General features: G+C 52.1%; 1 protein-coding gene across 2 annotated transcripts in view; it reads right to left on the reverse strand.

Moving 5' to 3' along the window:
• The window catches only part of LOC130043234 (neuroligin-4, X-linked), a 266,721-nt gene that overhangs the window by 19,016 nt on the left and 233,330 nt on the right, over positions 1-14,375 (reverse strand). For both annotated transcript variants that reach the window (XM_056135485.1, XM_056135484.1), the window contains one exon: positions 3,163-3,348. In XM_056135485.1, coding sequence (XP_055991460.1) covers positions 3,163-3,348 — 186 coding nt within the window. The remainder of the gene's footprint in view (positions 1-3,162; positions 3,349-14,375) is intronic.

The raw sequence follows: 14,375 nt of genomic DNA on the forward strand, positions 1-14,375 counted from the left end.
AAAAATCCATCCATCCATCCATCCACCCACCCACACATCCATCCATCCACCCATCCATCCATCCATCCATCCATCCACCCACCCATCCATCCACCCACCCATCCATCCACCCATCCACCCCTCCATCCATCCACCCACCCAGCCATCTATCCACCCATCTACCCCTCCATCCATCCACCCATCTACCCAAAAAATCCATCCATCCATCCATCCACCCACCCACACATCCATCCATCCACCCATCCATCCATCCATCCATCCATCCACCCACCCATCCATCCACCCACCCATCCATCCACCCATCCACCCCTCCATCCATCCACCCACCCAGCCATCTATCCACCCATCTACCCCTCCATCCATCCACCCATCTACCCAAAAAATCCATCCATCCACCCACCCACACATCCATCCATCCACCCACCCATCCATCCATCCATCCATCCACCCATCCATCCACCCACCCATCCATCCACCCACCCACACATCCATCCATCCATCCATCCATCCATGCATCCATCCATGCATCCATCCATCCATCCATCCATCCACCCACCCATCCAACTCTCCACCTATCCACCCATCCATCCACCCACCCACCCACCCATCTACCCACCCACCCACCCATTCACCCACCCACCCATCCATCTTTTCATTGACCTCTCCATAAATCCTATCAATAGGAAATCGCAGGCATTTAGCTCCAGATAAAACTAGAAAAAGAAAACAGCCGTCCATAATTCATACTACAAAATACAAGTCAATTTTCTTTTCCTTTCCCCTTCGTTTTTTTCGGATCACACTTGGCAATACTCAGGACTCGCCCTACGGCTGTGCACTCAGGAATCTCTTCTGGCAGTGCTTGGAGGACCCCGTGGGAGGCTGGGGATCGAACCCCTGTCAGCTGCGTGCAAGACAGATGCCCTCCTTGCCGTACTATCGCTCCAGTCTTGCCAAAGAAGCGTATATATTAATTGTGCTTCTTGGGTAAGGAACTTGGGACAATTCTTCCAACGAGATCTCTTCAAATGCAGGTTAATAATGTCCCTCGCTTCACCCTTTGCCGTGCTAAGGCTGGAAGGAAGAACTTTCGGGAAACATTTTTCCAAAGAAACGTGGATTTCACTGGGCTCGATGTCCAGGAGATGAAGTTAAGACCACCTGGGACTTTGGGTCATCCACCCACCCACCCATCTTTCTATCTGTCCACCCACTGGCTTCTTCCATCCCCCGAAAGCTGGCTGGCAGGAAACACCCACACAAGGCACCACGGCAGGAAAAAAAAAATCATCATTTCTGCGGAGTAACAAAGAGGTCTTGTCTCCGGGTTAATCTCGCCTGCCTGCGTCCGAAGGCGGCGCTGATGACTTGAACCCCGGGCACGGGGATTCTATTAATAGGAACCGCGGATGCTAGGGGACTGAACCCTTAACGGTAGGTCCCCAGAATGATTCAGTTTCTCATTTTTAGAGGGAAAAATAAAAAACGGAGAGGGCGAGAGCCTGATAATGAAAGTCGTTCGTTCCACCTCTCACAAGGAAGGAATGACAAAATAAGGCACGGAGAAATTGTGGGTGCTGGGGTTGCGAGCAGTGACAAATCCTCACGAATCCGGTCTCGGTGACAAAGAACTCGAAACGCAGACGGGCTGCAGAGAGAGTGCAGCAGGGCGGGCGTCTCGCCGTGCACGTGGCTGGCTGACCCCATGAGCACTGCCAGGAGTGATCCTCGAGCAGAGAACCAGGAGGATGTCCTGATCACCGTTGGGCGTGGCCCCAAACTCAAGACACAACAACAAACACCTCAACTGGATGGGGGGAAAAAGTTGCCAATTTTGGGGAAGTGAAGGAAGGCACTACTGGATTTCAGTGCGAAACTCTGCTGTTGTTGTTGCTATTGTTATTATTATTATTTTAGCACAGTTCTACATCTGTGGGTGTTTCCAAGAGAAAGGATACTGCACGATTCGTCAAAGAAATTAAAGAGTTTCCAAGGATTTGGACACACAGCTGTGTCAGCCCGCGAGTGACACTGAGAGAAAGTTCCCTCTGTGTATGTGTGTGGGGGGGTGTGTGTGGTTTGTGTGTGTGTGTGGTGTGATGTGTGGTGTGTGGAGTGTGGTATACGATGTGTGCGGTGTCTGGTGTGCGATGTGTGGCATTCTCTGGTGTGTGTGTGGAGTGTGTGGTGCGTGTGTGTGGTATCTGTGTTGTGTGATATGTGGTTGTGTATCAGTGTGGTGTGTGCGTGTGGTGGATGTGTGTGTGGTGTGTGTATGGTGTGAATGTGTGTGGTGTGTGTGTGGTTTGTGCATGTGTGTGGTCTGTGTCAGTGTGTGTGAGTGGGTGTGTGGTGTGTGATGTGTTTGGTATGTGTGTGTTGTGTGTCGTGTGAATGTGTGTGGTGTGTGTCAGTGTGAGTGGGTGTGTGGTGGGTGTGTATGTGTGCAGTGTGTATGGTCTATGCATGTGGTGTGTGGTGTGTTTGGTGCTGTGTGCATTGTGTGTTGTGTGGTGTGTATGTGGTGTTGTGTGCACGTGTGTGGTGTAAGTGTGATGTATGTGGTATGTGGGTGAGTGTGGAGTGTGTGTGTGTGGTGTGTGGTGTGTGTGTATGTGTGTGGTGTGTGATGTGTTTGGTATGTGTGTGTTGTGTGAATGTGTGTGGTGTGTGCTATGTGTATGTGTGTGGTGTGTGTCAGTGTGAGCGGGTGTGTGGTGGGTGTGCATATGTGCAGTGTGTGTGGTCTATGCGTGTGGTGTGTGGTGTGTATGTGGTGCTGTGTGCACGTGTGTGGTGTAAGTGTGATGTGTGTGTGGTATGTGGGTGAGTGTGGAGTGTGTGTGTGTGGTGTGTATGTGTGTGGTGTGTGATGTGTTCGGTATGTGTGTATGGTATGTGTGTGTGTCTGTGAATGTGTGTGGTGTGTGCTATGTGTGTGTGTGTGGTGTGTGTCACTGTGTGTGAGCGGGTGTGTGGTGGGTGTGCATATGTGCAGTGTGTGTGGTCTATGCGTGTGGTGTGTGGTGTGTATGTGGTGCTGTGTGCACGGGTGTGGTGTAAGTGTGATGTGTGTGCGGTATGTGGGTGAGTGTGGAGCGTGTGTGTGTGTGGTGCGGTGTGTGTGTCTCCCTGCCGGGTCTGGGGCGGGGGGTCCCTTACCTTCCGAGTAGTGGGAGAGGGTCAGCAGGCTGACGCAGGAGGCCCCGGCCCCCGACCCGAAGATGGTCACCCGCTTGGGGTCCCCCCCGAAGGCCCCGACGTTCTCCTCGATCCAGCGCAGGGCCTGGATCTGGTCCAGGAGCCCGTAGTTGCCCTTGGCCGCCTGGTCGCCCGTGCTGAGGAAGCCTGCGAGAGAGAGAACAGAGGGCGCCCGGTCACCAGAGTGGCCGGCGGGTGGCCCTGCGGTCATCGGAGTGGCCGGCTACTGACACTGGGGTCATCGGAGTGGACGGGGCTGGCCCTGGGGTCATCGGAGTGGCCATCTACTGGCCTTGGAGTCATCAGAGTGGCCGGATACTGACACTGGGGTCATCGGAGTGGACGGCTACTGACACTGGGGTCATCGGAGTGGACGGCGGCTGGCCCTGGGGTCATCGGAGTGGACGGCGGCTGGCCTTGGAGTCATCAGAGTGGCCGGATACTGGACCTGGGGTCACTGAAGTGGCCAGCGGCTGACCCTAGGGTCATCAGAGTGGCTGGATACTGGACCTGGAGTCATCGGAGTGGACGGCGGCTGGCCCTGGGGTCATCGGAGTGGCCATCTACTGGCCTTGGAGTCATCAGAGTGGCCGGATACTGGACCTGGGGTCACTGAAGTGGCCAGCGGCTGACCCTAGGGTCATCAGAGTGGCTGGATACTGGACCTGGGGTCATCAGAGTGGCCGGCGGCTGGCCCTGGGGTCATCGGAGTGGCCATCTACTGGCCTTGGAGTCATCAGAGTGGCCGGATACTGGACCTGGGGTCATTGAAGTGGCCAGCGGCTGACCCTAGGGTCATCAGAGTGGCTGGATACTGGACCTGGGGTCATCAGAGTGGCCAGCGGCTGGCCCTGGGGTCATCGGAGTGGCCATCTACTGGCCTTGGAGTCATCAGAGTGGCCGGATACTGGACCTGGGGTCACTGAAGTGGCCAGCGGCTGACCCTAGGGTCATCAGAGTGGCTGGATACTGGACCTGGGGTCATCAGAGTGGCCGGCGGCTGGCCCTGGGGTCATCGGAGTGCCTGGTTACAGGGCCTGGGGTCATCGGAATAGCCGGCTACTGACACTGGGGTCATCGGAGTGACCGGCTACTGTCCCTGCGGTCATCGGAGTGGCCAGCGGCTGACCTGGGGGTTATTGGAGTGGCCGGCTGCTGGCCCTGGGATCATTGGAATGGCCAGCGGCTGACCCGGAGGTTATTGGAGTGGCCGGCAGCTGGCCCTGGGGTCATCGGAGTGGCCAGCGGCTGACCTGGGGGTTATTGGAGTGGCCGGCAGCTGGCCCTGAGGTTATTGGACTGGCCAGCGGCTGACCCGGGGGTCATCAGAGTGGCCGGCTACTTGACCTGGGGTCATCAGAGTGGCCAGCGGCTGGCCCTGGGGTCACCGGAGTGGCTGGTTACAGGGTCTGGGGTCATCGGAGTGGCTGGGGTCATCGAAGTGACCAGCGGCTGACCGGGGGGTTATTGGAGTGGCCAGCGGCTGGCCCTGGGGTCACTGGAATGGCCAGCGGCTGGCCCTTGTGTCATCAGAGTGGCGGCTACTGGATCTGGGGTCATTGGAGTGGCTGGCAGCTAGCCCTGGGGTCACTGGAGTGGACAGTGGCTAGCCCTGGGGAAATCAGAGTGGCCAGTTACTGGCCCTGGGGTCATCGAAGTGGGCGGCTGCTGGTCCTGGGGTCATCGGAGTGGCCAGCTACTGGCCCTGGGGTCATCGGAGTGGCTGGCCCTGGGGTCACCGGAGTGGCTGGTTACAGGGCCTGGGGTCATCGGAGTGGCCAGCTACTGGCCCTGGGGTTATCGGAGTGGCCAGCGGCTGACCTGGGGGTTATTGGAGTTGCTGGCTGCTGGCCCTGGGGTCATCGAAATGGGCAGCGGCTAACCCTGGGGTCATCAGAGTGGCCGGCTTCTGGCCCTGGGGTCATCAGAGTGGCCAATGGCTGGCCCTGGGGTCACCGGAGTGGCTGGTTACAGGGCCTGGGGTCATAGGAGTGACCGGCTATTGGCCCTGGGGTCATTTGAGTGGCCAGAGGCTGACACGGGGGTTATTGGAGTGGCCGGCTGCTGGCCGTGGGGTCATGGGAGAGGACGGCAGCTGGCTGTGGGGTCACCGGAGTGGCTGGCAGCTGGCCCTGGGGTCATCGGAGTGGGCGGCTGCTGGCCCTGGGATCATCGGAGTGGGCGGCGGCTGGCCCTGGGGTCATCGAAGTGGCCAGCTACAGGCCTTGGGGTCATCAGAGTGGCCAGCTACAGGCCCTGGGGTCATCAGAGTGGCCGACTAATGGCCCTGGGGTCATCAGAGTGGCGGGCGGCTGGCCCTGGGGTCATCGGAGTGGCCGGCGGCTGGCCCTGGGGTCATCGAAGTGGCCAGCTACAGGCCTTGGGGTCATCAGAGTGGCCAGCTACAGGCCCTGGGGTCATCAGAGTGGCCGACTAATGGCCCTGGGGTCATCAGAGTGGCGGGCGGCTGGCCCTGGGGTCATTGGAGTGGCCCGCTGCTGGCCCTGGGGTCATCAGATTGGATGGCGGCTGGCCCTGGGGTCATCAGAGTGGCCAGCTACAGGCCCTGGGGTCATCAGAGTGGCCGACTAATGGCCCTGGGGTCATCAGAGTGGCGGGCGGCTGGCCCTGGGGTCATCAGAGTGGCCAGCTACAGGCCCTGGGGTCATCAGAGTGGACAGCTACAGGCCTTGGGGTCATCAGAGTGGCCGACTAATGGCCCTGGGGTCATCAGAGTGGCCGACTAATGGCCCTGGGGTCATCAGCGTGGCGGGCGGCTGGCCCTGGGGTCATCGCAGTGGCCCGCTGCTGGCCCTGGGGTCATCAGAGTGGCCGGCGGCTGGCCCCGGACCACAGCAAAGCCCGATTCGGTGCTCTGGACAAATCTCGACGTTCCTTCCCACCACGTCTTACCCTTGGACATGGGCTGTGTCAACAATGTTTTAAAGAAGATTTTCATCGATTTTTTAAAACTACTTTCAATGAGTTCCTCTCAGTAAGGAACACACCGTTGTTGCCGGCAAAAAGTTGTATCTCAGTGCCGTTTGCGTTTCTTGCACCCTGCGTGCCCGTGAGCACCGTTTCGGAGCCTGCAGGCTGACCGAATGTCTTCTCCGGGGAAGTATTCGTTCACCTGAATCTCCCCGTTGATGGACGGGGAGGTCATTGGATTGTTGTTGTTGTTGATGTTAACTCGAGTGAGTGCTTTATAGATCACGGATATCGACCCTTCATCAGAAAAGTTGCGTGCAAATATTCTTCCCTCACTGCGAAGAACCTCCTCTATAAATGTATTTAAATTTTTTTTAACTGAATCACTGTGAGCTGCAGTGACAAAGCTTTCACGATTTTTAGTCACACCATGATGCAACCCCCGTCCCTCCACCAGTGCCCATTCCCCACCACCAATGTCCCCAGTATGCCCCCATCCCACTCCTCCCCTGCCTCCATGGCAGACAATCTCCCCCAGCCTCTCTCTCGACTTTGGGGCATCCTGGTTTGCAATACAGACACTGAGATCAATACAGATCAATACAGATCCAATACACATCACATTGGGTTCTTGATCTTCTCTCAGCACACATCTCCCATCCCGAGTGATCCCTCCACTCCTGCCTGACTCAGTGACCCCTTCTCCATCCCAGCTGCCTTCTCCCCCAGCTCATGAAGCGGCTTCCAACCATGGAGCAATCTTCCTGGCCCATGTCTCTACTTTCCTTGAGTCTCCTACTATGTTATTTTATACTCCACTAATGAGTGCAGTCCTTCTATGTCTGCACCTCTCCTCCTGACTCAGTTCACTCACTCAGCATGAGACTCTCCACAACCGTCCACTTACAAGCAAATGTCATGACTTCATCTTTCCTAACAGCTGCGTAGTATTCCACGGTGTAGATGGACCAAAGTTTCTTTGACCGGTCGTCTGTTCTCCGGTGTCTTTGAAAAAGAGCTCATTTCTTTTGCAGTGCCCAAGTTTTAACTCTCACATCTTGGTAGCTTGCCCCCAGACAGACACAAAAGCTCATTCGCCAGGATCTACGCACACGCATGCTCTTGGCCAGACTTAGTACAATGGTCAAGATAGGGAAACAACAACCCGGACGCTCAATGAGTGGATCAAGAAGTTGTGTGCAGAGACACAATGGAATACTATGCAGCTCTAAAAAAAGGGACAAAAATCACTGCATTTGCAGCCACCTGGGTGGAAGTGGAGGAGACACTCGTGAGTGAAATCAGTCAGAAGGAGGAGAGAGATAGGAAGATATCTCGTAGGTAGGACGTAGAGATACACACGCAGGGAGCCACAAAGGGCCCAAAGGCAACACAGTAAGAGAACTGATCCACAAAATATTGTTGGGAAGGTGAGAGGAATAGGGACGGGGTCCTTTGGGGACAGAGACGGCGGCCCTGGGGATGGGCGTGGTGTTGGAATTACGGACCAATGATTAATAGTATTGTAAATTAATTAATATTAATTAATCAACATTAATCAATCAACTATTAATTAATCAATAGCAATTGTAAATACTATTAATCGCCACCACGATTAATAGTACTGCAAATCGAAAGTAAAAAAATTAAATTCACAAAAATTAAGAATTGCCATCTCTCCCTCTCCACGAGCACCTCATGCCATGTGGCTGCCAATGGCCCGACCGTGTCCTTTTTCAGAGCCGCATAGTATCCCATCGTGTCTCTTCATCACCGTGGTTTTGTTGCTACAGAGGAGGCGCACAAAAGCCCTGCTTCGCAAAACCCGGGTTACACAACCTCAGTTGCTCCAGAGACACACCAAAGCGACACCCCCTACCACCCCCCACCCCCTGCCAACAACACTGGCGCTGCCCAAGGACTGCTGTGCCCTCATCCGGACTCGAAAAGATTTCGACGGTAACACAGAGGCCAAGGGGTTACCTAGAAGATCAAGTGTTGCTGGTGACTGACGTTCAAAATCTCCTACCGACTCCCGGATCTCCCTAGGCGAAATGCCGAGAACTCCACAAGGAGATTGGTTGCCTGACGCAAGCGGGTGTGTGATACCAATGGTCCTTGGAGAAGATCCCTACATCCTTACGGACACAGTGGCCACTGAGATCAATTGCCAGACATTGAAGCAACAACCCAAATGCCCAGTGCCAGATGACAGGAGGAAGACGCCGCGGTCAACCGAGCCCCGTGGCTTGACAGGAGGGCACAAGGGAAAAAAAAAAAGACAAAATCTTGGGCAGTTTTGCGGCTTTGTACAGGGCACGGGAAGGGTTCAAGTGAAAACGAAAAAATAACCGAGGGAAAAGAACGTATTCTGGATGATTTCACTCACCGATGTAAGGATGGGAGCAGGGAGGGTGATGAAGAGGTAGAAAGGTCGGCTGCAAGCCAAAAAAAAATAAGGGCTAGAGTGATAGCACAGCAGGTAGGGCGTTTGCCTGGCATGTGGCTGACCCGGGTTCGATTCCCAGCATTCCCTAGGGTTCCCCGCCCCCGAGCGCCTCCTGGAATCGCTCCTGACTGCAGAGCCAGGAGGAAGCCCTGAGCATCGCCGGGTGGGACCCAAAAAGGAAAAGAAAGAAAGAAAGAAAGAAAGAAAGAAAGAAAGAAAGAAAGAAAGAAAGACAGGGAGGGAGGGAAGAAAAAAGAAGGAAGGAAGGAAGGAAGGAAGGAAGGAAGGAAGGAAGGAAGGAAGGGAGGGAGGAAGAAAGAGAGGAAGGAAGGAAGGAAGGAAGGAAGGAGGAAGGAAGGGAGGGAGGAAGGAAGGAAGGGAGGGAGAGAAAGAAAGAAAGAAAGGAGAGGAAGAAAGAAAGAAAAGGAAAAAAGGAGAAAGAAAGAACGAAAAAGGAAGGATGGAAGGGAAGGAGGGAGGACAGAAGGAAGGAAGGAAGGAAGGAGAGAAAGAAAGGAAGAAAGAGAGTAAGAAAGAGAAAGAAAGGAAACAAAGAAAGAAAGAAAGAAAGAAAGGAGAGAAAGAAAGAAAAGAAGGAAGAAAAGGGAGAGAAAGAAAGAAAGAAAGAAAGAAAGAAAGAAAGAAAGAAAGAGAGAGAGAGAAAGGATGGAAGGGAAGGAGGGAGGACAGAAGGAAGGAAGGAAGAAAGGAAGGAGAGAAAGAAAGGAAGAAAGAGAGTAAGAAAGAGAAAGAAAGGAGAGAAAGAAAGAAAAGAAGGAAGAAAAGAAGGGAGAGAAAGAAAGAAAGGAGAGGAAGAAAGAAAGAAAAGGAAAAAAGGAGAAAGAAAGAACGAAAAAGGAAGGATGGAAGGGAAGGAGGGAGGACAGAAGGAAGGAAGGAAGGAGAGAAAGAAAGGAAGAAAGAGAGTCAGAAAGAGAGAAAGAAAGAAAGGAAACAAAGAAAGAAAGAAAGAAAGAAAGAAAGAAAGGAGAGAAAGAAAGAAAAGAAGGAAGAAAAGAAGGGAGAGAAAGAAAGAAAGAAAGAAAGAAAGAAAGAAAGAAAGAAAGAAAGAGAGAGAGAGAAAGGATGGAAGGGAAGGAGGGAGGACAGAAGGAAGGAAGGAAGGAAGGAGAGAAAGAAAGGAAGAAAGAGAGTAAGAAAGAGAAAGAAAGGAGAGAAAGAAAGAAAAGAAGGAAGAAAAGAAGGGAGAAAAAGAAAGAAAGGAGAGGAAGAAAGAAAGAAAAGGAAAAAAGGAGAAAGAAAGAACGAAAAAGGAAGGATGGAAGGGAAGGAGGGAGGACAGAAGGAAGGAAGGAAGGAGAGAAAGAAAGGAAGAAAGAGAGTAAGAAAGAGAAAGAAAGAAAGGAAACAAAGAAAGAAAGAAAGAAAGAAAGAAAGGAGAGAAAGAAAGAAAGAAAGAAAGAAAGAGAGGATGGAAGGGAAGGAGGGAGGACAGAAGGAAGGAAGGAGAGAAAGAAAGGAAGAGAGTCAGAAAGAAAGAAAGAAAGAAAGGAAGAAAAGAAGGGAGAGAAAGAAAGAAAGAAAGAAAGAGAGAAAGAAAGAAAGAAAGAGAGAGAGAAAGGATGGAAGGGAAGGAGGGAGGACAGAAGGAAGGAAGGAAGGAAGGAGAGAAAGAAAGGAAGAAAGAGAGTAAGAAAGAGAAAGAAAGGAAAGAAAGAAAGAAAGAAAGAAAGAAAGAAAGAAAGAAAGGAGAGAAAGAAAGAAAAGAAGGAAGAAAAGAAGGGAGAGAAAGAAAGAAAAAGGATGGAAGGGAAGGAGGGAGGACAGAAGGAAGGAAGGAGAGAAAGAAAGGAAGAAAGAGAGTCAGAAAGAGAGAAAGAAAGAAAGAAAGAAAGAAAGAAAGAAAGAAAGGAAGGAAGGAAGGAAGAAAAGAAGGGAGAAAAAGAAAGAAAGAAAGAAAGAAAGAAAGAAAGAAAGAAAGAAAGAAAGAAAGAAAGGAAGGAAGAAAGGAAGAGAGAGAAAGGATGGAAGGGAAGGAGGGAGGACAGAAGGAAGGAAGGAAGGAAGGAAGGAAGGAAGGAAGGAAGGAAGGAAGGAAGGAAGGAAGGGAGGGAGGGAGGGAGGGAGGGGAGCTGGAGTGATAGCCCAGCAGGGAGGACATTGGCCTGGCATGCGGCCGACCCGGGTTCGATTCCCAGCATCCCCCGAGCACCACCAGGAGTCATTCCTGAGTGCATGAGCCAGGAGGAACCTCTGTGCATCATTGCTGGATGCGACCCAAAAAGAAAAAAAAGAAAAAAGAAAAAGAAAAGAGAGATGGAAAGAGAGCTGGGGAGGGTTTGCCCCTCGGTGTTTGTGTGTGGACTTTCATATGCAAATTAAGCAGGCGAGCTCCTCGCAGAGAAACGCTGGGGAAAGGTCCTAATTATTCTGAACAGGACCCTTGTGCCTGGGTTCCAGCTAGCTGGCAGGTAGACAGAGACTGCACAAGGCAACGGTGTAGCCAGAGAGGATTTGATTAGGAGGGAAGAAACTAACCGGGGTCTCAGAGGAGACCTCGCATCCGGGACCTAGCCACGAAGCCCCGATGCTTGATAAACATTCAAATCTCCTGGACGGCCCCCAAACACCCTGAGGTCTTGCAAATCTTCACGCTTTCTTGTTTTTCTTCTGTTGTTTGTTTTTCTTTTTCTTTTTTTTTGAGATGGGGGCTCTGCGGGTCTGGGATCAGAGCCAGCATCTAGAACTTGCCAAGCCAACACCTGACCACACACATCCCTCCCTGCTCCCATGGATTTGGGGGAGGGTGTGTTGGCTGTGGCTTTTCGAGAAATGGGGAAATGTTATAAAGAGAGGCCGGAGCTGATCGCCAGTCAAGATAGAAGGTCCGCCCCCTCCCCCCGTGGTTGATACATTAGAAGTTGAACTAATGTAAAATTTTAAATATTGACTTAAATAAATTAATCTTTCCTTATCATGTTAAGCGAAATGAGTCAGAAAGAGAGGGACAGACATAGAGAGATTGCATTCATCTGGGGAACATAAAGTCACAAAATAGGAGACTAACACCCAAGAATGGCCGAGATTAGTACCAGGAATTTTGCTCCATGGCTTGGAGGCCAGCCGCACACGCTAGGGGAAAAGGCAGCTCAGATAGAGAAGGGAGCACCAAATAAAGGATGTTGGGAGGATCCTCCCAGGACGGGAGAAGCATGCTGAAAGTAGACTATGGACTGAACATGATGGCTACTCAATGCCTCTCTTGCAAAACACAGTACCCAAAAGAAGAGAGAGAGAACAAGGGGGAATGCCCTGCCACAGAGGCAGGGTAGGATGGGGGGACGTGGGTGGGATTCGTGGTGGTGGAGGATGGGCACTGGTGGAGGGATGGGTGTTTGATCATGGTATAATTGAAACCCAAGCACAAAAATTTGTAAGTCTACAACTGCACCTCATGGTGTTTCACTAATAAAAATTAAAATAATAATAATAATAATAATCTTTCTTTAGAAATTATCTCTTAAAGTTTTCAGCCAGAAATGTGAGGCAGTTTTGATATCTTTTAAAATGTTTTAATGTCAAGCTGGGTAGAAATAACTGGATTTTTTAAAAAAAAATATTCAATCTGTTATGCTATGCTGTTTTAGAGGAATGACATAAAAATTCAACTTAGCAAAGCTAGGTCATTGGAAAACACAGAATATGTTCACTGCTAAGACACTTAGCAGAGAATCCTGTGCGGTAATCTTTAATACAACTCAAAACCAGTAAGCAGTGGATTCTTAAAAGCTAGTCGCAATGTGGAATCAGAAATCGTTATCAGTGAACAATTCTGTATACGATTACATTAAAATCCACTGGTCGTCCCAGACGGGGGGGTGGGTGAGAGCCCGGGGGGTGGGTGAGAGCCCTCCCCGCCCCATGGGACCCAACCCTGGCCACCAAAAATGTCCACAAGCCAATCGCCGCCAACCTCAAGGGCAATCCCCAAATGCTCTGGTCAAGCTTCACATCACAATCACAATCAGTGACAACCGTCCTGTTATTCGTTGATTGCCTCGAGCAGGCCCCAGAAACGTCTCCTTCGTCCTAGCCCTGAGATTTTTTTTTAAAGTGCCATATTCAAGGCTCTTTCAGAGTTAGGAGAATGAGACCCATCATTGTGACTGGTATTTGGCATGTTGGGTACGCCACGGGGAGTTTGCCAGACTCTGCCGTGTGGACAGGTTACATTCGGTAGCCTGCCAGGTTGTCCAAAGTAAGAATGAGATAATAAGATGTCGCTTCCAGGAGCTGGGTTTTATAGTCTCTGAGTCTTGGCGGTTGATGGGATTACACGGCGCCAGGGGGCCAGTTGGTGGGTGTGACCCCTGCCTACTGGAATTTGGAGGACCTCGGTGGAGGATGCTCAGCCCCGATCCGAGTAGGCTTGGAGATCTCAGCCCCGGGCAAGCTTCACCTACGAGTGAATATATTGCTGGACACATCATAAGACACTCCCCACCCATTCTCCATAATTACCACGCCACATTTGATGGGGTTCAGTTCTTCATAACAGACAAGACGAAATAGATTCTTTCACTTGTGTTTTGGGACAGGGCTTGGGGCTTGGGAGGGGAAACACCCCAAGTTTGGTGGTGGGAAGTTGTCACGGTGGTGGGATGGGTCTTGGAATATTCTTGAATGTAATCAAACATCGTGAACTAACGTCACTGTCACAGTCCTCCCGTTGTTCATCGATTTGCTCGAGCGGGCCCAGTAACGTTTCCAGCGGAGACTGTGTTGTCACTGCGTTTGGCATATCGAATACGTCACGGGGAGCTTGCCAGGCTTTGCCGTGTGGGCGAGATACTCTCAGTAGCTGGCCGGGCTCTCTGAGAGGGGCAGAGGAATCGAACCCGGCTCGGCCAGGCTGGCTGCACGCAAGGCAAACGCCCTACCGCTGTCTTCTCACTCCAGGTGTAGAAAAAAAAAAAATAGGGCCCATGTTGGCTTCTCCCAGGAGCAGTTCTGCAAGCAAGGAAGGACGGGAGGGAGCTGGGGGTCACTGATTCCTTGTGTTTAAGTTCTGGCAGCCTGAGAACTTGATGGACTCAGATGTTGATGGTCTTTGGTGTTGTCTGTTTGGGGGGCCACACCCAGTGGTCTCAGGGCTGATTCCTGGCTCCTGTCTGGCAGGGCGCAGGGAATAATCTTGGTACCAGGGATCAAATTTGACTCGGCCAGGTACAAGGCAAAATCACCAACTATGATTGTATAGCTCTGGGTTAGCTGATGGTCGAGAAGAAGGGCTGCCATGGCCATGGAATTCCTGGGATGCATTAAAAACAACAGCCCAAGGCTGCAGAGAGCCCACCTTGTGAGCTCAGGCCTGGTCAGACCCTCACCTGGCGCCAACTACAGGGTGGACCCCCCCCCCTCCCAGAGGACATCCAGCAGGAACAGAGGCCAGCAAAGGAATTTCAAACACTGTGGACCACTCCTAACTCTACCCGCTTGGCAACCGCCATAGCAACGGGCTTTGGCCTAGGTAGAATCCCCACACCAGGGCAAGTTGGAGACACCCTAAAAAGGCCACCTTGGACCAAGGGAGGGCGCAGAGGCTGCCCGAGCCCAGGTGCTGCTTGTGACCATGTAGCATCTGTGTAGGTCACATCTCCCTTCTTGAGACTCAGGCACGAAGGCAGGCAGATAAGGAAGGTCTCCTCCCGGGCGATGGCAGTAAATGTCTTGGGGAGTGATAGCACTCAAGTGGCAGAGGCCGACGTTGCAGAAAACAGGAACTATGGCGTCGTGAGACCCCCTCACCCATCAACAGCCACAGACCCAGAGA

Source organism: Sorex fumeus, unplaced genomic scaffold (genome assembly GCF_029834395.1).
Source record: "Sorex fumeus unplaced genomic scaffold, SorFum_2.1 ptg000118l, whole genome shotgun sequence".
Lineage (NCBI taxonomy): Eukaryota > Metazoa > Chordata > Mammalia > Eulipotyphla > Soricidae > Sorex > Sorex fumeus.